General features: G+C 35.4%; 1 protein-coding gene across 2 annotated transcripts in view; it reads left to right on the top strand.

Moving 5' to 3' along the window:
• greb1l (GREB1 like retinoic acid receptor coactivator) overlaps positions 1 to 22,908 on the top strand; it is a 57,856-nt gene extending 34,948 nt beyond the window's left edge. The window contains exons 12-33 of one of the 2 annotated variants that reach the window (XM_067362471.1): positions 875 to 1,177; positions 1,552 to 1,680; positions 2,414 to 2,548; positions 2,684 to 2,881; positions 3,558 to 3,738; positions 3,835 to 4,024; positions 6,878 to 7,014; positions 7,988 to 8,327; positions 8,401 to 8,516; positions 9,621 to 9,871; positions 9,964 to 10,493; positions 11,916 to 12,018; positions 12,143 to 12,298; positions 12,404 to 12,549; positions 12,690 to 12,851; positions 16,130 to 16,334; positions 16,568 to 16,736; positions 16,827 to 17,033; positions 17,186 to 17,327; positions 18,055 to 18,255; positions 18,560 to 18,698; positions 20,487 to 22,908. In XM_067362471.1, coding sequence (XP_067218572.1) covers positions 875 to 1,177; positions 1,552 to 1,680; positions 2,414 to 2,548; positions 2,684 to 2,881; positions 3,558 to 3,738; positions 3,835 to 4,024; positions 6,878 to 7,014; positions 7,988 to 8,327; positions 8,401 to 8,516; positions 9,621 to 9,871; positions 9,964 to 10,493; positions 11,916 to 12,018; positions 12,143 to 12,298; positions 12,404 to 12,549; positions 12,690 to 12,851; positions 16,130 to 16,334; positions 16,568 to 16,736; positions 16,827 to 17,033; positions 17,186 to 17,327; positions 18,055 to 18,255; positions 18,560 to 18,698; positions 20,487 to 20,650 — 4,304 coding nt within the window. In that variant the 3' untranslated portion in view covers positions 20,651 to 22,908. The remainder of the gene's footprint in view (positions 1 to 874; positions 1,178 to 1,551; positions 1,681 to 2,413; positions 2,549 to 2,683; positions 2,882 to 3,557; positions 3,739 to 3,834; positions 4,025 to 6,877; positions 7,015 to 7,987; positions 8,328 to 8,400; positions 8,517 to 9,620; positions 9,872 to 9,963; positions 10,494 to 11,915; positions 12,019 to 12,142; positions 12,299 to 12,403; positions 12,550 to 12,689; positions 12,852 to 16,129; positions 16,335 to 16,567; positions 16,737 to 16,826; positions 17,034 to 17,185; positions 17,328 to 18,054; positions 18,256 to 18,559; positions 18,699 to 20,486) is intronic. The other variant, XM_067362470.1, reaches the window with a different exon arrangement.
• The last annotated feature ends 1,940 nt before the right edge of the window (positions 22,909 to 24,848 follow it).

The raw sequence follows: 24,848 nt of genomic DNA, 5'->3' as shown, positions 1-24,848 counted from the left end.
TAATCATTTTTGAAAATAACTTTTGAAGGGGTCATGGCATGAGAACTCAAATTTGCCTTTTTGCCGTTTTGATATTGCGAGTTTTACATTTGCATATGACTGCCTCCAGAGCAAGACATCTTCGAATAGTTATATATCATTGCACCACAGGCCCCGCCTGCTGGCATTCAGTCACCTAACTGCTGATATTAGCCTACACCAGATGCGAGCGTTGCGTCGGGTCAAAAGCAAATAGAACCCATTATAATCACTGACGCTGTCTACACTGGATATAGTATACAGATGCGCATTCAGTTTCTGACATACTTCATGTGCTTGAGTCTGTCAACAGGACAGATGGAAGAGTGAAAGAACGTTCGCTTTGACGTGTCCAGTTTAAACAGCTAGTTTGCATCCCTGTACAGACTTCAGTAAGATCCCAGAGTCAGAAACAAGTGCATTGGAAGTGAGTGGATGGTTCGTCTGAGGATTTTTTGGTTGTTCGGAGCATTTTGTTTTGTACATAAGGCACAGTGTAATGTAGAGTTCGCAAAGAAACATTTGTTGACAGATGAAGCAGTCAGCTGTACTGGATCTGACAGCAGCTGCATTATAAACCGTAAGTAAATGATTTCATAATGCTTTGTCTGTCATATAGTGAACCAAAAGGAACATATTAAAATAAAAAAATCCATGTCGTGACCCCTTTAATGCATTAGTAACGTGAATTTATCAGTCCACCTTTTGCACACTTATGATACATGGATAAAGGTGCACAGCTTGTTAAATACCTTATTTCAAATGCATCAAGATCAAGTGTTATACAAGAGCAATTAGTACTTGCTTTATAGTGAGGTGACCACAGTTTGTTCTTTTTTTTTTGTATTTAATGCAGGTACGGAGCAGATCCCGTTACGGGAAGAATTTGAGCAGATCGTACTGAAGGCCATGCTGTGTGGCCCGACTGGCCCTCCCATGTCGCCGTCCCAGCTGCCCTGGTTAGCTCGAATGGAAGCCAGTGTGTCAGGGGGCAGCGTTCAGGTTCTGGCCACCCACGGCTCCCTGGGGGAGGGCATCTCTGAGTCGCTGCGCTCTCTGAGTGAAACGCCACCGCAGCAGCAGCAGTGTCTGCCCAACTATGTGCTCATTATCTGCACCTCCAAAAGTGGAGTCAATGAGTTCTGCGTGCTCGTGTTGGGTAAGTTCTGCTGCTCTCGAGACTTATTCTTAGTTATAGTTTCATTTTGGTGACCTTTACATGATATAAGAATGCCATTTAAAGGGTTAGTTCACCCAAAAATAAAACTTCTGTTATCAATTACTCACCCTCCTGTTGTTCCAAACCCATAATACTTCCATTCATCTTTGGAACACAAATGAAGATATTTTTAATGAAATCTGAGAAGTGTTATGTGTTTGGAGTAAATAATGATAGAATTTTTATTTTTGGGTGAACTAACCCTTTAAGGAGTTCACACAATGTCAGGTTGTGCATGAAATTTGATAAGCTGTACGTTTTTTGTTGTTGGAGTTATTGTCTTATATGTGAACGCGTGCTGTTGTTTTTCTTAGGGAAATATCAGTCTCGGGCCTTGGCAGAGAGCATGCTCACTACAAATGAGTTTCTGAAGGAGATCAGCTATGAGCTCATCACAGGGAAAGTTAGTGTGCTTGCCTCACACTTCCAAAGCACCTCATTAGGTGAGTCTCAGTGCACAAATTTAGTGGAATCCATCAAAGTTTTCATCAACTTATTAATGTCTTCTATTTAAAAATTAATTTACACACAAGGTTTACACATATTTTAAGGTGGAGTAGATTTGTGTGGTCATTGCGCCCTCTCTGGTGATTATAGGAACTAGTTCAAAGGACGGGTTTGAAAAATTGATGAAATGTTTTCGACTAAATGTAGCACAATTCAAGGAATCAAGGGAGAAATTAGGTTTCTAGACCACACCGTTCAAAATTTATATGCTGGAAGCGAAGTCAAATTTTGGATTGTTGCTGTTAGTCCAATTATTTCTCAGTGAAATTGACTTGTTATCAGCTGTACACCTCCATTCAGAAGTTTTGGTCGGTAAGATTTATTAATGTTTTTTAAAGAATTCTCTTTTGTCCACCAAGGCTGCATTTATTTGATCAAAATTTAGTAAAAACAGTCTTCAGTGTCACATGATCCTTCATGTGAAATCATTATAATATGCTGATTTTGTGCTAAAAAACATTTATTATTGTCAAATATTTGTGGTACTTAATATTTTTGTTTAAACCATGATATATTTTTTCAGGGTTCTTTGATGAATTGAAAGCTCAAAGGAGCAGAATTTATTTAAAAATTGGAAAAAAAATATTTTTTTGTTAGATTTGACCTCAGAGTTTTGAAAGGTAGTACGTGTATGTCTTTCTATATTTCAAATTGATTGCGGTCTTACAGGTGACAACATGGACAAACAGCTAGTTCGGTACCAACGAAAACGCAAAGACAGGGTGGTTCAGCCCTTTCAGGGACATCTCACCGAATACATTCACTCCCAAGAGGCTGCAGCCATGGTACCAGAATCAGGGCCAGGTGAGCCTTTGCTGTCTCCGTTTGTCTCAAACCCTTCAGATTCAAAATGCTTTATTGGCATGTTTGACTCTTTTTCATTTTCATCTGGACACTCAAATCTTGTAAATGCTATTTGACTTTTGATGTGTGTTACAGATTTGCTGAGTGATGGCTTTCAGATACACCCTCCTCAGCTGAGCGTTGCACGCAGCCTTTTGTCGCAGGTGTGTGCTATCGCTGACTCCGGGAGTCAGAGCTTAGATCTGGGCCGCTTCTGCAAGGTAGACTTCCTGATTCTGGTGCCGCCCTCCCACGTCCTGGTTCACCAAACAGTCCAGCGAATACGACTATCAGGTACGTCACTGCAGAAGAGACTATATGGCTGATTTGAGCTCTTTCTCTGCCGACGGTTTTTAAAAAAGTTTCCAGTCAGCACCAGCGTTTTTCAACATTTTCACAATAATTTCTTAGGCCCCAGAATATTGAGTTGTATGAATATCTGCACATTCAATATGTCAAAAGAAAGAACAGAGAATCTGCTTCTAAACAAGAAAACCCATTTTAGCTTCATGCATTCTTCTTTATCAACACTTGAATGTGGGTTGGTTTTATAAAAAAGCAACATTTGGAACAAAAATAATTTTTTGTCCGGATCAGATTTAGAATGATGATCAAAACATATATGGAGTAGATCGAGTCCATCAGCACCGCCAAAACTTGCACAGTCATGTACCTGGGTAACATTAGGCATTTTTTTATTTATATGTTATTGAATGTATGATGATCACGTTAGCTTACTGTATAACAGTGAAAAACTGCTGAAAAAAACTTGACAAAAACAAGTCAGTGGCTGGGAAGCGTCATAAATGATTGAAAATCTTGACAGTGAGAGTTAAGGAATATTTAACTTGTTTTCAATGTCAAGAGCACTGTTTAAAAAAAAACCAATGACCTTGCCAGGAAAGGTAATTTGATAAAAGAGTCATTGCAATAATATTATACGTTGCTGTCGTACTCATGTCTTTGCTAGGCGTCCTGATAGATCTGGGTATAGAGGACGCGTCATTAGCTCTACAGAAGTCTGACAAGTATGTGGTGCGTCTGGACGCGGAGGTCCACACAAAAATGGAGGCCTTCATGAGGAAGGTCAAGCAGAATCCTTATACACTCTTCGTCCTTATTCACGACAACTCGCACGTTGACCTGACCAGGTAAGAAACACAGTTACGTTTTTTGTAATAGGATCTGTCAGAAATGTCGCTGACAACATCTTAAGAATTCTTGTCTTTATTCTCTCTCTCCGTCAGCGCACTGTCGGGGTCAGTTTGTCACGGGGAGCTGCAGGGATTGGCCGACCGCGTGGTGAACTGTCCAGAGGTTCTGGAAGCAATAAACTTGCTGGTGCTGCAGGTCAGCTGCTTCCCGTTCACCCTGCAGAGCCGTCAGTCACGCATCAGTACCCAGAATGAAGTGCACTGGCCCAACACTGAAAACCTGGTGAGTTTCACTGACCCCAAGAAGGTCTGTAAAGGAATTTATGGAGGACAGATAAGATTTCAGATAAATCAGATGTTTGACAAGTGTGTATGCATACATTACCGTTGAAAAGTTTGTGGTCAGTAAGATTGAAAAACAAAAAAGAAATGAATACATTTATTCTGTAAGGATGAAAAGAGTCCAAGGGCCAGATTTACTAAACAAGGCAAATTAGCATGAGAGAAGTGGAAAGCTCTGTGCTTGATATACTGATGACGTGCAAATTAAAGAACAGACACAGCTGGATCATTTCCATAATGACCAACGCAATCTACGAGTACAAACCTTAATAAATCACCTTGCGTGATTCATTTTAATACTCCTCCAAATGCATATGCAATAAGGTCAGCTCCAAAAATAACTGTGTCCATGCCTTTTCAGCACTAATTTTTCACTGTGTGTCTTTAGTAAATTCTGACAGTAGTTTTTAACACCAAAAGAGGGTTTGCGCTGATTCATGCTGTTAGAAAAATCTGGCTCAAAAGTGATAGTTCAGTCAGGACCACTTTTGAGAATAGTAAATTTATTGACAAAATGAATTTGGCGAAAGGCTTTGGTATCAAGGGGCTCAGCTGCCATACTAGACAGTTAAGATACATCCTTAGGGATAAATCCCCCAGCCTGACAGTAACCAAATATTTCTTAGCTATACACAATGCAGAAGAGATACAACAGTTACAAAAGATTGACAAATAGTTGTATGTTTTAAGAAGATCCAACGCTGTATAATGGAGGTATTAGGAGGTGAAGGGCTGGTGGTGGGTGCAAATGTCTGTGCGACACACTGAGAAGAGTACGTTTGACTGGGCTTAAATACAGTTGATTAGAGTAGGTGGAGTAATTTGGTCAGCTGAGCGTCAGCTGATGTAGTTAGCAATGAGTGGTCTGCCTGAACTACGCTTGAATTCCATTCGGTCACTCAAGCTTCATTAAAGACATTTATAATGTTACAACAGATTTATATTTCAAATAAATGCTGTTCTTTTGAATTGAATTTCATTAATCAAAAGATCCTGAAATGTTTTCAACATTGATAATAATAAAATGAAATGTTTCTTAAGCACCAAATCATCATATTAGAATGATTTCTGAACTGAAGACTGGTGTAATGATGCTGAAAATTTAGCTTTGTCATCACAGGAATAAATTACATTTTAAAATATATTAAAATAGAAAACAGTTATTTTAAAGCTGCAGTCCTGATGCAAAAACTTGGGAAAATGAGATCCAGGCAGTAGATAAAATTGATGGAAAATTATTTATTCATTACAATTAAATTTAGCCTCACACGCAAACTTAAATCGATAATGAAAATACTTAATAAAACCAAAAGGTAAAATAACCATCATAAAGTATTAGTCAATAGTGAATAATAAATTTAGAGTATTGTATCTAATAGATGAAAATCAAAAAGAATTAAAACATTACGACATTTGCAGATAAGAGAGAGGAAGCAGAAGCCCAGGAGAGCAAAGTAGAGAAAAAAAGCTGAATTATCAGCAACTCAGTCCATATTATAGGCCACCATAAGCGTACATGGAAATTCTCAGCCCACAAAAACGGATGTTTTTATATTAAAAGAAAAGGTTAAATGGTTTTACCCATTTGTCATAGACTGGTCCAGTGTCAAAAATAGATATAAGAGTTGTTTTGACCCCCTTTGGGGAATTTTGCAAATCTTACACTATTAAATGTCAGCAAACATTAATTCTGAAAAAACATCACTTCTGCCGTAATTGGCAGGCGTCCAATGTCTAACCACAAACGTGTCAGCGTGACCTGGCTGTCACACTGGAACACTTGAAGAACAATTGAACATAACAATTATACTCTTAAATATAAAATAAGAATAACCATAAGGGTACAATCACAAGTGAATACTTGAAAATATGATGTGAATTAATATGTAAAGTAGAAGTACATAAATATAGCAAATCAAAAGTGAAACTGATAAATCATAAGCCATAAATGATTAAAATAAATATTAATAAAAATGCATGAATATGAATATTGACCATTTCAGATCCATCAAGTCCGCAACTTTTTGGGTGTTAAAAATGTACAAAAATTATATAATGAGAATATACAACATGAATCCATTTTCCAAACCGTTTTTTTGTCTTATCTTGAATCATTATGGTACACTTATAATAAGTGTTTATATTCTGACTATTTCAAACCCGACTGGTAGGACTCGCCGCAGAGTATCACAGAAACTGCGTGACTCACCATAGACTTACATGGAGAAAAGTAGCTCCGGCTAGAATGTTCCTCCGCAAGACACCTGCAGTTCTGTTTATTAACCGCTAGAGGGCCAAAAATCGCGGACAGCAGCTTTAAATCAATGTGAAGTGGTCAATTAGTATGTTTTTTCTCCAATAACTAATATTGAAACTTTAAATATTCATGCCCCAATCTTAAATATGTATTTGTTCTAGTTTTTTTTTTTTTTTTTTTTCGTAAAGGGTAGTGACCCATTAATGTTTATTTTTTTTTCACTCTTGATGTCTTTCCAGCACATTCTGTGGCGCAGATTAGATCCCAGGAATTTTAGAAGCAAATTACAACATTGTTAAAAAAAAACTTCACTTCAGCAGTTTTTATCAAAGTTCACATAATCGGTTAAGCAACTCACACATTTTTAACACATTATAGTATGATATTAATGCCAGAGATTTCCATTCATCAGACACATTAAAATGAATGACCTAAATGTGTTCATAGACGCATTTTCAAGCAAGAGCTACATAAAAAAAAGAACACTATTGTGATTGTGCTCAGTAAAGTGAAAATTTTACTGTTTGCATTTACCAGCAGGGTGAGGCTTCTCCTAAGGACCTGGTCTACTTTGGGCTGAAGGACTACAGCAAATCCCTGCAGTGGGGAGTAGCAAGTCCAATCCTTCGATGTGACGACGCCTTTGAGCGGATGGTCAAAACCCTGCTTCAGAGGTCAGTCTGTTTTTCATATTCTCACAGCTGAATTCTGTATGTCTAAAATAAAAATACAAGTTCGAAATGAGACTTTAAAGTGAATTACCTTCCCTTTCAAAGGGTTAGTTCACCCAAAAATGAAAATAATGTCATTTATTACTCACCCTAATGTTGTTCTACACCCGTAAGACCTTCGTTCATCTCCAGAACACAAATTAAGATATTTTTGATGAAATCCGATGGCTCAGTGAGGCCTGCATAGACAGCAATGGTACTTCCTCTCTCAAGATCCATAAAGGTACTAAAAACATATTTAAATCAGTTTATTTGAGTTCAGTGGTCCTATCTTAATATTATAAAGCGACGAGAATATTTTTTGTGCGCCAAAAAAAACCCAAAATGACTTTTTAACAATATCTAGTGATGGCCGATTTCAAAACACTGCTTCACAGCGTTAATCTTTTGACTTGAATCAGTGATTCAGATCGCATATCAAACCGCCAAACTGCTGAAATCATGTGACTTTGGCGCTCCGATCCACTGATTTGATTCGTAAAGCTCCGAAGCTTCAAGAAGCAGTGTTATGAAATCGGCCAACATTAGATATTGTTAAAAAGTCGTTATTTGTTTTTTTTTTGCCGCACAAAAAACATTCTCATTACTTTATAATATTAAGGTAGAACCAATGTACTCACATAAACTGATTTAAATATGTTTTTAGTACCTTTATGGATCTTGAGAGAGGAAGTACCATTGTTGTCTATAGAGGCCTCGCTGAGCCATTGGATTTAATCAAAATTATCTTAATATTGTGTTCCGGGTGTGGAACGACATGAGGGTGAGTAATTAATGACATTATTTTCACTTTTGGGTGAACTAACCCTTTAACTGTTCGTTACACTGTAAATATGTCATTATAGCTTTATGCTCATCTCAGACTCAGATCCATGTCCAAGTTTATCCCTCATTGTGACTTCCTCATTGTTTTCAGGCACCCGCATTTGCACAGCATGGTGATCCGCAGCTACCTGTTGATACAGCAGTACACAGAGGCTCTGATGGCCCTTACAGCGGCCCCCTCACTGCGGGATCACGTGACCCCTCAGACCCTCGCCATGGTGGAGGATCTACTGAGCGTGCCAGGCCGCAGCAGGCATGGGTGCGGGCACATGCTACTGGTGCGCGTACCCTCGCTGCAGCTGGCACGGCTGGCGCAGGAGCGGCTGGAAGAGGCCCGGGACAAGCTGGGGCTACAGTACCGCTTTGCAGTGCTACTGGGAAGCCCTGCTGCGGAGATCAGCCTGCCAGTCCACTTCTGTGCCCGTCTGCGGGTAAGAACTAGATCCCTTTATGAAGATGTGCTCCTTCAAAATTTGTTCTAAATTAATAATCTGTGCATTTCAGGCTTGGAGGGGCTGTAAAAATGAAGAGTGGGTCCCACATACTTATGAAGATCTGGAAGGACTTCCATGCATTGTCATCCTCACAGGAAAAGATCCTCTAGGAGAGACCTTCCCAAGGTATTCCATGGCAACTATGTGATGTTATTCTTTATATATACATACGGACGCATATAAATACTGAAAAAAAAGTATTACGGTTTCAATAAAAATATTAAGCAGCACAACTGTTTTCAGTTTATTGATAATAAGAAATGTTTCTTGAGCAGCAAATCATCATATTTGAATGATTTCTAAAGGATCATGTGACACTGAAGACTGGAGTGATTTTGCTGAAAATTCAGCTTTGACATCACAGGAATAAATTACATTTTAAAATATATTAAACTAGAAAACAGTTATTTAAAATTGTAATAATATTTCACAAAATCACTTTTTTAACTGTATTTTTGATCAGATAAATGCAGCCTTGGTGAGCATAAGATGATGTTCAAAATCATTAAAACTGTCAAAACATATTTTTGGTAAAATTATTTTTTTTTTTTAATTTCTTCATTAAATTGGTCTTAAATAAATAAACAAATATTAATTAATTTAAAAAAAGTATTGTTTTTGAAGCTGTAAAAAGAAAATATTTTTGCTTGCCTAAAAATATTTATTTTTTATATTTATAATAATAATAATAATGAATGAATTTTTTTCATGAATTACATAGCTTAAAAGCAATCCTGAAGCTATACAAGAAAAACTGCAACCTTGAAACCTGTCAGTTTGTTGAGTATCTTCAGGCTTGATTCAGGTGGCAAATCTCTAGTTCAAATATGAGAGAGATATTAATATTATCTGTCATTACATGATGACCTGGATAAATTAAATTATACACAGTGCATTCCAGTCTTTTGGTTTCCTTTTTATTTATTTTTAAAAGAACACCACCTTGTGGTTACTACAGTTGTTACAGCTACAGTTCTAAAATGTTCATTATTAGATGTTGATGTTATTTGGACTGAAATGTAAAGAAAATCTTTCAGGATGTTCTAGAACCTCTTTCCCTGTAATTTCATTTAACTGTCCAGTAGCATTATCCCAATACATGTTTGGTTTTTTTCAAGATCCTGCACTATCCAAAAGATGAAATAAGATTCTACTAGTTAAACTAAACGCTGCAGTGACTTCTGAAGGGTCACATGAAGATTAAGCGTGTTTGTGTGTGATTTTGTTCAGGTCACTGAAGTACTGTGACTTGCGGCTGATTGACTCCAGCTACCTGACACGTACAGCACTGGAACAGGAAATGGGTTTGGCCTGTTCGTATGTGACACGCAGAGTAATACCTGAGACAAAAACTGCATCAGGTAGAGAAGAGAGACAGAGAGATGAAGAGAGGAGCTCAGGAGAAATAGCAGAACATGATGATCTCCACATGGAGCTGGAAAGACCACCCAGCAATGCCAGTGCTGCTACCAGGACCTCTGGTGAGTGACACTGGAAACAAATTGAGCCTGATTCTTGTCTTGTGTGGTCACATGACCTCATATAATTCATAAAATGTTCTCCTATCTTTCAGGCTCTACTACAGAAAATGGCGTCAGTTCTTCAAGTGTGCTCGACAAACCCTCCTCGCAAAGCGACCCGTCCGGTAGCAGAAATACAATAGACTCTTGCTCCTCTCCCATTCGCTTCAAACAGGAGTGTGACTCCCAGGCACCCTCTTCTTCCGCCACGTCCTCGTTCTCCTCTGCCTCCTCGTCCTCTTCCTCTTCCTCCTCTCCAGCAGCTCAGAGACCGAGCCAGTCCACGCAGGCTCCACGTGAATGTAACAGGACACAGGTCTTCCCCCGGACGGCGGTGCTGTCCAGGGCGGCGTACACCCTGCTGGCCCCTGAGTCGCTGGGTCAGCCCAGTTCAGCATCTCTGCTGCCTCACGCTGATGTGGCATGGAGCAGTCCGCTCAGACCGCCTGTTCCTCACGTTCTCGGAGGAGCAGAGCAGTCCCTCTACTATCGCCAGTGGACCACAGCCAGGCAGCACCACGCAGATTACGAAGGGCCGGCTGTACCCCATCCCAGAAGACTTCTGCTGAGTGGGCCACCACAGGTGAGAAGTAGCTTAAAAAAGGTTAAAAGGGAATCAAATATTGTACTTTCTGGATTTTCTTTTTACTGTAAATACTGTATTTTTCTTTAGTTGTTGGTGTTTGTTAAGGCAGTCATCACTATTACTGGTGTTTATTGACAATAAAGTGATCAAAAATACATGTAGGATATACAAAATATTTTAAAAGATATATAAATATATATCAGTAAAAAACAATAGGTAAATTATAGATAAATATCTATAAAAATCTTTTAAACTGTAAAAAATAGTTAAAATATACAAAATATACAAAATACACAAAATTATTTTATAATTATTAAAAATTAAGTGTTTAAAAATAGTTTAAAAATGTAAACTTAAAACAAACAAAATATATACAAATAATTTTACAAATTAAATATTTTTAAAAAATGTTAAAACATACAAAATACAGTTAAAATAGACAAAATGTGCAAAATTATCTTAAATTTTTAGTGTAAAACAATGAAATATTTAAGATTTTTTTGATTGTTTTGTTTTTACTTTATTTTTGATCAAACAGACCTTTCAAAAAAAGTTAAATATTTAAAAAAAAATTAAAATATACAAAATACAGTTAAAATACATCTTACTAGTGTAAAACTAGTATACATCTTACTAGTGTAAAACAAAGAAATATTTAAGATTTTTAAATGTTGTTTTTTACCGTATTTTTGATCAAACCGACCTTTCAAAAAAAAAAAAATTATAATATACATATAATATATATAAATATATAGTTAAATATTTTTAAAAAAAGTTAAAATATACAAATATAAAATATACATTTTAAATACACAATGTGCAAAAATAGTTAAAAAGCTAAATAGTTAAAATATACATAATACACATTTAAAAGAAAAAATGTACAAAAATAGTTATTTATATACTTAATATCTTAAATATTTATCCATAAAATCTATTAATATATAAAAAATTGTTAAAATATATAAAATACACAGGTAAAGCAGACAAAATATACAAAATTATTTAAAATTTAAAAAATATAAAAATTGTGTAAAAATAGTTAAAATGTAAACTTAAAACTTAAAATTTATACAAAATATAAATTTAATATAAATATAATATAAAAATATATCATATAAAAAAATTATATAATATATTATATAATATATAATATATATATATATATATATATATATATATATATATACAAAATACAGTTAAAATAGACAAAACATTTTAAGTGTAAAACAATGAAATATTTAAGTTTTTTAAATTGTTGTTTTTTACTGTATTTTTTAATAAACCGACCTTTCAAAAAATAAATAAATAAATATATATATATATATAGAGGCAAAGTCTGTTGCTAAGCCACAACCATTTACAATGACCTCTTTGCTGAGCATCCAGTTTCTCATTCTCATTCTGCCTCTGTTTTAGGTTGGAAAAACAGGTGCATATCTGCAGTTTCTACGAATTCTGTTCCGTATGCTGATTCGCCTTCTGGAGGTGGATGTGTATGATGAAGAAGAGCTGGAGGAGGGTAAGCTTCCTTGTCCTTTTTTATTTTTTCCAGCCACACAAACGGCATTCACTTTATTAAAATACTCCACCTTATGGTCCTCATCTTGATCTTTTCACTAATGATCTTTAATTGAATTCTCTAGATCTGCAAGACAAATCAAAGTTTCCCCCTGCTAGTGGGCCACAGTGGCCTGATGTGGAAGACATCCGCAAACTGCCATTTGACCTCTACCCCCGTGACCACAAGTTCAGATATGCAAGTCCAGTGTATACAGACAGGATGCCAAAGACACTAAACGGTATCAAACTGCTTTTTTTATTATGGTGTGCCTTGTTTCAAAGCAGATTACAAATGTTGTACAAGTATGTTTATGTGCTGTTTTGCATCTGCACGTGAAACACAGGGGTTAAAGTAGAAAGACTAGAAGCAGAAGTTGAGCCACCGAAGAGAAACACAGTGTCTGTTCGACTCAGCCTGTTTGCGGCCCACAATGCATTTCACCACTGTGAGCAGTGCCACCATTACAGTGAGCCTGCTCCTGCTGCTCAGGTGAGGGCATATGTGATTGATCATGTGATGCATCAACATATTTTAAAAACACCTCAAACATAAAATGATGAATCGTCAAGTAATAGCAAGTCTAGAAAGGTACATGGCTATAGTAAGATGTTCTGCGTGTCTAATTCTAGCTGTCGGACTGCACCTTCCACGCCTTCACGTTCTGCTCATCCATGCTGGGAGAGGAAGTCCAGCTGCACTTTATCATTCCTAAAGCCAAAGAGCCTCATTTTGTCTTCAGCCAGCAGGGCAGTCACTTAGAGAGCATGCGGCTCCCACTGCTCTCAGACAAGGTAAGTTTAGTGTACTTACAAATAACAAATTAATAGCCTTTTTTGCTTGGTCGCTTTAACCAAAAATGAAATTACTCACCCTCATGTTGTTATTAAAAACCTGTAAGCTGTTTTAATTTATTTATTTATTTATTAAATTTTTTTGGGTGGAAAAATAAAAGGAGAAATTGTGACCACATTTGTCAAGCTCCAAAAAAAAAAAAAAAATAATGATAATAATCCAACCCAAAAAACACTGTAAAATTATTGCTGTCTTCTGAAATCATATGAGCATACAAGTTTTGTAATAATATATGGGCAAGTTCATTTTGATGGAATATTCATTTTTGTGTGAGTTGTCCGGTTAAAGGGGGTGCAAGCTAATATATATGCTAAAAATTCAACTTTGCATCACAGGAATAAATTACATTTGAAAATATAATAAAACAGTTATTTTACATTGCAATAATATTTGATAATATTTCTGTTTTTATTTTATCATATATATGTGTGTGTAGTGTATATATATATATATATATATATATATATATATATATATATATATATATATATATATACAGTACAGTCCAAAAGTTTGGAACCACTAAGATTTTTAATGTTTTTAAAAGAAGTTTCGTCTGCTCACCAAGGCTACATTTATTTAAATAAAAATACAGTAAAAAATTTGAAATATTATTACAATTTAAAATAACTGTTTTCTATTTGAATATATTTCACAAAGTAATTTATTCCTGTGATGCAAAGCTGAATTTTCAGCATCATTACTCCAGTCTTCAGTGTCACATGATCCTTCAGAAATCATTCTAATATGCTGATCTGCTGCTCAAGAAACATTTAATGTGTACAATTGTACAGAATATTTGTGTACAATATTTTTTTTCAGGATTATTTGATGAATTGAAAGTTCAAAAGAACAGTGTTTATCTGAAATTTAATCTTTTGTAACATTATAAATGTCTTTACTGCCACTTTATATATATATATAAAAAATATGGCCAATACTGATGTCCAGAGGGGATGTTTGAATATTTGCTTTTTCATTACAAATAATATTGTAATGAAATTACTCGGAGACCCAAGGCTACGTTTAGACTTTCAGTCCAAATCCGATTATTTGTGTATCCGATTGGAATCTGATCTAAAATTATTAACATCCACACTGTGTCTCGCAAAGGTTCAGATCTGATTTGTGTGTCCATGGCGCTTTTTCGTTTTCTGGAATATCTACAACAACACAGCCTTGTTTTTGCAGTGCCTTTTAGCATGTTTCCTTTAAGAAGACAGAAGGTCTGCACTCTAAAAGAGACTTTAACAGAAGTTCACAGGAGATAAGTCAACAAACGTTTCGGCTCTTCGCCTTCATCAGTGTAACAATTTCATTCACTCTCAATGTTTATATAGAAAATATACTCTAAATCCACAGGTGTTTATAATCATGATTAAAACAATCACATAATTAGTTCAAACTTCAGTTTAAGTCTATAATAGGTCACAATTAAACGACAAGAGTAAATCACATATCTGACAAGAAACTCACAAATCTAGCAATGATACACAACGATCTCCAAGGGACCAGAATAGATCCTTCAAACACAAAACGCCAGAATAGCTCCATCAACAACAAATATAAATGGGGTACAATAACACATCAGGCAGCAAGCCATTCATAAACATTGTACCCAAAATAAATAAAAAAATAAATGAATTATAGAAAACAAGAAAGGTCATAGTCTTCATTTAAACCTACAGGAGACATAGTTTTTAAATTGAACATCCAAAAAGCTTCTCTTCTCAAAAGTTTATTATCAATGTCACCACCACGGCAAGAAATCTTTACTATTTCGATACCTATACAAGTGAGTTGTTCAATACGATGATTAGAATCAATGAAATGTCTGGCAATCGGGGAAGTTACATCGTGTCTGCGAATAGCTGATTTATGTTCACTAACTCGAACCCTTAGCGGTCTGGATGTTTTTCCAACATATCTCAGTGGACATGGGCACTGGAGTAGATAAATCACATTCTTACTTGAACATGTTATACATGATTTTATATGAAAAACTCTTTGTGTAGCAGGGCACGTAAAGCTTCTCAGAATAGAGACATGATGTGCAATTACGGCATGGAAAACACCATTGAATGTATGCTTTTTTGTCATCATATACGACATCTGATCTAACTAACATGTTTGACAAGTTTTGAGATCTCTTATAGGTAAACATTGGAGGATGTTTAAAAACATCTTGTAATGACAGATCTGAAGCCAAAATGAACCAATATTTATTGACAATAGACTTTATCTGATGACTTTGTTTAGTATAAGAATATAATTTACCGAAAACTGCTTTTTTTAGTTTGATTGTTATTTAATAATAGACTTCTTTGAGAATTTTTAACTTTATCAAACGCTGATTTGAACCAAGTATATGGATATCCTCTTGAACTAAAGTGATTGTATAGAATTTTAGATTGCACATCAAATTCTTCCTCCGAAGTGCAAATATGTCTTAGTCTATATAGTTGACTTAAAGGTAAACCTTTTTTCAATGGTAATGGAAAAAATGTTTCCTTTAACAACATCCGACATTCAAGTGAGAAAGTCACATAAACCACGTGAAATCCGATCAGAGTGGTCAGACTGAAACGGATTTCCAGAAATGCGATTTGAATAGGCACAGAAATGCAGCGATTACAGACATGCAAGACCCAGCAAAGAGTGACTGAATTAACCAGGTTTTTATAGGCAGAAACTGACAAGCTAATGAGCAACAGCTGAATGTAATCATGGCTGATTAGTCCGGGCAGTGGGTTATGGGAAATGGAGTCCATGTGAGGCAATAGTCCAGGGTGGAGCGCCCTCTAGTGGCTATCAAGGGCATTCCATCTGGTGATCGTGACAAATATTTAGATAATCATGTAATTAGCATAATTAGAAATAACAAAAAGGCTAGCTTATGCCTGAGAAATATAAAGACAAATACATCTGAACAGTGGACACAGGACGAAATTCAAAGATAAACTTTCAGAGATAGACTTTCAAAAGATAGTAGTTACTAAATGCCACAAAATAAAATGAATTATGTGCATACGGCTTGCATTCAGGTCAGTACAAAATCAATTTAGAGATATATCCTGAATTAAGGAGCACCTGGATATCTGAGTGATGCAAAAAGTATGTTTCCAAGTCATTGCTCGTGTTTTTTTTAAAAAAAATTTTTTATACATATTGCACAAGTTGTCTTAAAGTGACTATGCTGCTCTGTTTGCCGCCTCAGGAGTCTGGCATGCTGAAAAGTCCGATCTTCACACCCACAACGGGCCGCCAGGAGCACGGGCTTCTCAACATCTACCATGCCATGGAGGGAGCCGAGCACCTGCACATTTTGGTGGTCAAGCAGTATGAAATGCCCCTCTACAGGAAATACTGGCCCAACCACATCCTTCTGGTGCTGCCCGCCATGTTCAACAACTCAGGAGTGGGTGAGTACCGCCCAAAATAATGAAGAGGATTGCGTTTTACTTATTTAATTTAGATAAAATAGTATAGAATTTTAAAAATGCACTTATATTTGCTTTCAGCCATTGTATAAAAATAATTATTGGCTTTTCTGTTTTTATTGCATTCATTATCTAGTGAAATATTCATGCTTCTTTATATTGGAAAATTCAGCTTGTGTATAACACACATTGACTGTATTTATGTGATGTTTCAGGAGCGGCTCGATTCATGATCAAGGAACTGTCCTACCACAACCTGGAGCTGGAGAGAAACAGGCAAGAGGAGCAGGGCGTCAAACGACAGGATGTGTGGCCCTTCATAGTTATGATGGATGACTCCTGCGTCCTGTGGAACGCCCATCAACATGGACCCGAGGGCAACAGGTATGTAATGATGAAAGGATCCATATACGGATTTGTTCATTGGAATATCTTCAATATCTATCATCCATGGATTCTCTGTCTCTTTCTCAGTGAGGTGATGAATGTGTCGCTGAAGAGCGTCCTACAGCACATGGAGGCCACTCCTAAGATCTCTATGTATGCCATATGTGGCCTACGGAAATGGAGCAGTAGTTTGTCTTCTCAACCTCCCGCAAGCCCTTTCTCTCGTTGTCACCTGCATGACCTTATCATGCTGAATGTTGACCTCACTCAGAACGTCCAGTATGACCTCAACCGGTGAGTGTTTACATTCTGAAGAGGAAGAGCATGTAGTTCTTGAGTACTGCCACATAAATATAGGTTTTTTCCCTAACTGAGGAGAACTTTAGGATAGTATAAATTATGACAACTAGTAGAGTCTGAACCAATGTGTGCACTTGTGTATGTAGGTTCACATGTGAAGAGGTGGACTTTAATCTGAGGGCAAACAGCAGTGGTCTTCTGCTCTGTCGGTTCAATCACTTCAGCATCATGAAGAAACACATCCCCATCGGCGGACATAAAGACTTCCTCATAAAGCCCAAACTTATGGTGAGCTTCATTATGTCCCTTCAAAACAGAAAGGCCGCTTCAAACTCATATTACATACAAAACACTAATATTAGCTTGTTAGCATAGCTAACGGTAACTGCAGTTACATTATATGCTCACTAGTGGACGCTACAAAACCAGTTTTGCTATTATGAACATGGCAACTTAAACAATTTACCTTTTATATCTCCCTAAAATTTACATTCACAGTGTTTGCCTACATTTGTGCAGTTGCTATAATTACATATAGGTATAAATCAATGTAATGTATTATACATAAAAAAAAAACTGTTATTAAACAATAATGGAACAAATTGATCAAAAGTGACAGTAAAGGCATTTATGATGTTACAAAATATTTCTATTGTAAAAAATGCTGTTCAGTTGAGCTTTCTATTCATCAAAGAATCATGAAAAAGCATCACGGTTTCCACAAAATATAAAGCAGCTCAACTGATTTCAACACTGATAATAATGAGAAATGTTTCTTGAGCAGCAAATCATCATATTAGAATTATTTCTGAAGGATCATGTGACACTGAAGACTGGAGTAATGATGCTGAAAATTCAGCTTTGCCATCACAGGAATAAATGACATTTGAATCACATTTTGGGGCTGTAAAAACAAGAAAACAAAAAACAAAACAGTTGTTGGTAAAGAACAGTATCATTGTAAGAGACCAACAGCTCCTAAACAACCTCTTCTTCCACCTCTCTTTTCCTGCAGAGGATGGAGACCCCGGTGCGTGTGTGTGCATCTCAGTATGTGTGCGCTCCGGACAGTGAACACACACTTCTGTCTGCGCCTGCTCAGTTCCTGCTGGAGAAGTTTCTGCAGTCCTGCAGCCATCGTCTCTTTCCTCTGGCCCACTGTAACAGCGCTAACCCCGTGCTGTCCATAGATGGCTACCTCAACCTCGGCCCAGAGGTAAAAATATAAATTGGGGGTCTCACAGGGCTTTTTCCCCCAAAAATGAACCTGTTTTGATTATTTACTTGCATAAATATCACTCCAAACCTGTGTGCTGTTATTTTTTTTCATGAAACAGAAAATTAGAATTTTTGAAAAATGTTCATGCTGCACTTTTTCTTATAAAACAAAAGTTAGCTATCAACGGATAAGTATTGACTTGTCAGGAAATTAAAAGAATTAATTAGAGATGCACTTTTGACTGAAAGCAGATTCTGTTGTGCATATTAGTTAATTAGTTGTGTTTTGTTTGTGTTTACAGATTCAGGTGTGTTACATGAGCTCTCGGCCTCACTCTGTGAATGTGGATTATCAATGCGTGGCCTTCAGTGGGCTGCTGCTCTATTTGTGTGATTCCTTTGTCGTTTCAAGCCTCCTGAAGAAATTCAACTTCCTCAAAGGTAAGGCTGAGTTTCTTACAGCTGGAATATATAAAATATTATAAAAAATTAACTCCTAACAAAAGCACCAACAAACACTAACGTTCAAAAGTGTGGGGTCGGTAAGATTTTTAAATGTTTTTGAAAATAGTCTCTTCTGCTCGCCATTGCTGCTTTAAAAAATACAGTAAAACTACAGTATAATATTGTGAAATATTATTACAATTTTAAACAACCATTTTGTATTTGAATATATTTTAAAATGTAATTTATTCCTGTGATGCAAAGCTGAATTTTCAGCATCATTACTCCAGTCTTCAATGTCACATGATCCTTCAGAAATAATTCTAATATGATGATTTGCTGGTCAAGAAACATTTCTTATTATTATCAATGTTGAAAATGTTGTGCTGCTTAATATTTTTGTGGAAACCTTGATATATTTTTTCAGGATTCTTTGATGAACATTATAAATGGCTTTACTGTAATTTTTAATCAATGTAATGCATCCTTGCTGAATAAAAGTATTAATTTCTTTCCAAAAAAATCTTACTGACCCCAAGCTTTGGAATGGTAGTCCTTATTTTTAAGCAGTATCTCAAACACAAAACTACGGAAGAGGATTAGGGCCAATCAATAAAAAAAAATAAAACCATCTCGAGATTAAAGTTGTTAAATTTCGAGAAAAAAGTCGAGATAAAATGTTGAGAATAAACTCGCGATAAAATTTAATGAATTTGTTCTTGTAATTTAATGAGTTTATTCTCGTAATTTAATAACTTTATTCTCAACATTTTAACTCGCCTTTTTTCTCGAAATTTAACTAGTTTGTTCTCATAATTTAACGACTTTTTTCTCGTAATTTAATTACACTATTCTCAACATTTTATCTTGACTTTTTTCTTGAAATGTAACAACATTTTTCTCATAATTTAACGAAGTTGTTCTCGTAATTTAACAACTTTTTTCTCGTAATTTAACGAGTTTATTCTCAACATTTTATCTCGACTTTTTTCTTGAAATTTAACGACATTTTTCTCATAATTTAACAAATTTGTTCTCGTAATTTAACAACTTTTTTCTCGTAATTTAACAAGTTTATTCTCAACATTTTATCTTGACCTTTTTCTCTAAATTTAACCAATTTTTTCTCGTAATTTAACGAGTTTATTCTCAACATTTTATCTCCACCTTTTTCTTGAAATTTAACCAGTTTTTTCTCGTAATTTAACAACTTTAATCTCGAGATGGTTTTATTTTTTTATTATTGCTTGGCCCTAATCCTCTTCCGTACAAAACCTTGTTTTTAGAACTAAACATTCTAAAAACAACTTCAAATGGACAGTGCAATCTTATTGGTCCAAAATCCCATTCTGCATATTAAAGGGATAGTTCACACAAAAATAAAAATTCAAATCTGTATGAATTTCTTTCTTCTGCTGAACACAAGAGAAAATATTTTGAAGAATGTCAGTAACCAAACAGTTGATGGGCCCCTTTGACTTCAATAGTATTTTTATTTTTTTATTATTATTACTATGGAAGCCAATGGGTTCCATCAACGGTTTGGTTACCCATATTCTTAAAAAAATCTTCTTTTGTGTTCTGCAGAAGAAAGAAGTTCCTACAGGTTTGGATCAATTTGAGGGTGAATAAATGAAGGACAGAATTTAAATTTTTGGGTAAACTATCCCTTTAAATATTACTGTCCATCAGAGCTGCTATAAAAATGACAGCACACCTCTCTAACCACTTTGAGGTCCTGTAAGAAGCTTTAAATCATCATCATTTCTTTCACTCATCCTGCAGGCGCCACGCTGTGTGTGATCTGTCAGGACCGGAGCTCTTTGCGTCAGACTATTGTGCGTTTGGAGCTGGAGGATGAGTGGCAGTTTCGTCTGCGAGATGAGTTTCAGACGGCCAACTGCAGCGAGGACCGTCCCCTCTACTTCCTCACAGGCCGCCATATCTAATCTCCACATCTCCATTTCCTTTCAACCATTTGGCCAACACATAGAGAAGATGTTTTCCAGCATCATAACTCTGAGAGTTTCTGCTTATGAAGAAAATAAGACTTGAGATTCTCATGGGCTCTCCAGTCAGCACTACCTCGGATGACTTTGAGGATAGATACTATGTCCAAATGACAGATACTACGCCTTGTGTGTTTTCCCCTTTTTTTTACATTTTGAAAAAGCTTTCAGGACATTGCTTGTTGGTGATTTTGTGTGTCCTAACACGCAAGGACAATGCGAAGGACATCTTTAGATATGTCCTCTATATATAAATATAAATCTCAGGGTTTTTTGTCTCAAGACAAAAGGACTTACTACTGCTCTTCTTGTCTGCTTTATGTACTTTTCATCATCAACGCCATTTACCAAAGACTTAAAAACTCCTCAAGATGGAAGCTCACATGATGAATTTAGATGCGTAATCCTGGTGGAATTTCATTGGGTAATCCCAACCTATGTCATCAAGGTGAAAAAACGAAATATCTTTTATCTTGCCAAAGATATTACCTGATGTTATCCAAAAAACAAATCCTTGCTCCTCAGAGTTGTCAGTCATCCAAGTCCGGATGTTTCAATTAAAGTTCACTTACTGATATCAACATTCACTATATCTAAAGAAAGAAAAATCTATTTATGATCTTCTCGATTCCGGCCTTCAACAGCCGAGGTGTGCCGGTGTTCATGATTGTGAATGCTAGTTGGTACATGCCTGATGTATTAACCACCTCATTATGCTTTAACTGAGGTCATTGAGTTAAAAGGTCATTTTGTCTGAAGTTATTAATCATCATATTTCATTGAAACATTCCTTATTTTGAAATAGCGGGGAATGTTTTGGAGTTGCACACTGTAAATGCCTTAAGATGATGACACAATCCCAAACTCCACTCCAAAAAGAGACAATTAATATTAGTAAAACAGGTAAGACAATTCCCATTTCATAAGGACTAGCTAGCTTATATGCTATGTCTGAGAATATGAATGTTCAGGAATGGTTTATCTTTTGGTGTTTAGGACTTTTTGGATGTTAAAAGAAAAAGCTTTGTTTACATTTTAAGAAATGCCAATATTAATATATATGACAGACTTTTTTTGTCACTTTGGATTCTGGCTAGTTTTACTGAAGAGTCACTTTGAGCCGCATGTGTCACGGATCAAATGCATTCTTTTATTTTTCCATGGCACAGAGAATCTACCTAGGACCCATTAGTTTCTGTTTCGGGTGATTTATTTAAAATTAGAAAAATGGATCCCTTTTTCGAGGGATTGTTTTATTTATTGAACAAGCTTCTTGGACTGATAATCATTGAAATATCAAGAATGTTTTGCTAGGTCAAGTCCTTGAATTCATCACCAAAAGCTTTGCACACTTCCATTGAAATTATGTACAGATGATGTATTAGAAATTATCTAATGTAAACGAAAAAAGCAGAACAAGTGTATGGATTACATTACTTGCCAGTATGAACCAACTAGAGTGTTTAGTAAAAAATGCATCAGGTCCCATAATGATTGTAATGATGAAGAAAGCCAAATACCCACTGGACAACCTTTAGAATGTGTCTCATTTGTAGATAATTTGATGTGCACATAAATTATGCAATTTGCTTCTTACAATCTTTGCATCTTTCCTGTCAGCTGTGAATATTCTAAACATATGTAGCACCAAACCGTTTGAAATCTTCTACCTCATGATCTACTGGCCGGCTTTGGTTTAGTAAGCATTTGATTTCAGAATCATGTTGTTATTGCTGTTGAGATAAATGAATGTAATAAAGTGTTATCATCAACCTTATTCTGTTGGTGTGAGTCTTTCAGACAAAAATGTAGAAAGCGCATGTGACCTTTTCAACCTTACATAATGCTCTTCATGTGGATTGATTCACATCAGTTTAATCAAATGACAAAACAGAATCTCAAAATAATCTTGAGTTCCGATCCTCGGATTTGATTGGCCGTGTTCCTAGATCACTAATGCCCATAGATCTGATCATAGATGGCACAAAATCTCATTCCAGCATTTTTGATGAATGGCTACACTGTTTTTAATTTTGTCATTTCATTTGAATATCAACATCTGTGAGATTTAGTCAGTTTTGAGGTTAATTGATCTAGTTTTGTGTCTGTAAAATAATCTATGACATTGTATTATGTTGAATATTAATTTTTTTTTGTGTCTATTTGTTAATGAGGGGTTTGTTGACACAATAGTTTTAGATTTGTGGAGTAAAGGTTTTAAGTTTTTATTTTGATGTAAAAAGATAAAAATAGACCACATTATTGTAATTAATGGGGTTATTTAATATTTCCAAAAATTAGACATATCAGACATCATTAAAACCTATTGAATAACTGAGTGAAATCATTCAATTTGTTTTTACAATGTTTCTATTATGATATATCATCAATTAACCCTTATAAGGTCTTTAGGGTCTTTTTGGGGCCCAAACCACGTTTGCTAAAATAAAAAAAAGTTATCTTTGTCCAAATGACATGAAACTTTGTACACTGTTGGTTAACACTTTCTAGATCCAAAAAAAAAAAAAAAAAATTGGAGTGATATCTTGTTTTTATGTTAGTGTAAAGTCACACTCAGGGTCTTTTTGGGACCCCAGGCAACAAAATGTAATTTTGTAACAATTTTTTTTTTAAAAACAAATGTAATTTTACCCTGTTTATTAATGTTTTTACTTCATATTAGTGCAGTTTTTGGATGATTTGTCATATCTTTCAAATTTATATAAATAAATAAATAAATATTTTGTTAAATAGGTTTTTATACAAAAACAGCATTTTATGTAAAATTCACTTTATAAAAGACCCACATTTCTAACTTTCATTCATGGGGATAACATGGATAATTTGACATAGTTTAGTGTAAGATTTTTGCCCATCTTTTGGAAAATGCAGTTTTAAAAGTCAAAAATATTATCACTTTTACCACTAGATGGCTGCAGAGCTCCACTATTTAGCTCCACTATTAACTGAAAGACATCTTTTCACAAGTATTTTTCAGTTGGATTTATATCTACATATTATGAAATAACAATTATGACAATAAAAATTACAAATTAAAAATTTGTCAAAGTTTAGCATTTTTTGTACTAAAAAAAGTTTTTCAATAATGTTGATTTTGAGGATAAATGGGGTCTCATCATAATGTAATAATATTGAAAAACAGATTTTTTTTCAGTACAAAAAATACTAAACTTTGACAAAAAGTAACTTTTATTGTTTTATTTTATTGTTTGATCATAACTTTGGGTAAGCCTTGCCAGAACTTTAGCTAAAGTTCTGAGAACGTTCCCTGTTTCGCATCCCTCAAGCAGAATTCCAGATATCGCTAATTGCTGAACTTGGCAGACTGCTAAATTATAATTTCATTATAAACATCTAGCCAGATTGCGACATGTTCTTGTACCATGGTTTGCTTTGAATTACTTTGGATAAATACTATGTTACATAATCATGTAAACCATTATGTTAAAGTACTGTGTTATTATCATCTGATATCATTACTATATCATAGCCTGTTACCCGCAGAATTTCCTGGTACAAAGGGAAGTGTGACCGCATCCTAACTGTCAAAATGTTACTTACTTCTCTGTTGTATAAATGGAACAAGTGAATAATGCGATATATTTCTTTATAATGCAATGCAGTAATACCTTACTGTGTTTTATTGACTTTAACACATTTATAGCTTCCATAACACAGTTGTATATGTTTACTGTGCTACTGAGTCAAATCATCAATCATTAACCAATAATGAATCTTGTATACAGTCCCCTCTGTCCTAAATATTGTGGGACTCTGTATAAAATCAGACCATGGTTCAACCCAAGAGTTATTTAACTTTACAGCAGTGTGACACATTATCAGTCCACTCAGGTTGTCAAGATATCCTCATGATGACTGCCAAGGGTGAAAGCATGTGGGTGGTTTTATGTGATTTTAGAGTGAGGCGCTCAAGTGAAGTGTAAACCACAGAGTCGAAAATAAATCTGGCAGTCTGTTTTGATGCTTTGGTACATCCTATTATAGTTTGAAGAGCCTAGATGCTCTACTTACATGCCCAAACACACAAATTCACACAGTTTCCTCACTTTGGTACATCTGCGATACAGACATATGCTCTGTTAGACACAGACATACT

Source organism: Chanodichthys erythropterus, chromosome 16 (assembly GCF_024489055.1).
Source record: "Chanodichthys erythropterus isolate Z2021 chromosome 16, ASM2448905v1, whole genome shotgun sequence".
NCBI classification, from domain to species: domain Eukaryota; kingdom Metazoa; phylum Chordata; class Actinopteri; order Cypriniformes; family Xenocyprididae; genus Chanodichthys; species Chanodichthys erythropterus.
Note: the sequence above shows the minus strand (reverse complement) of the source record. Positions and strands in the feature narration are given on the sequence as shown.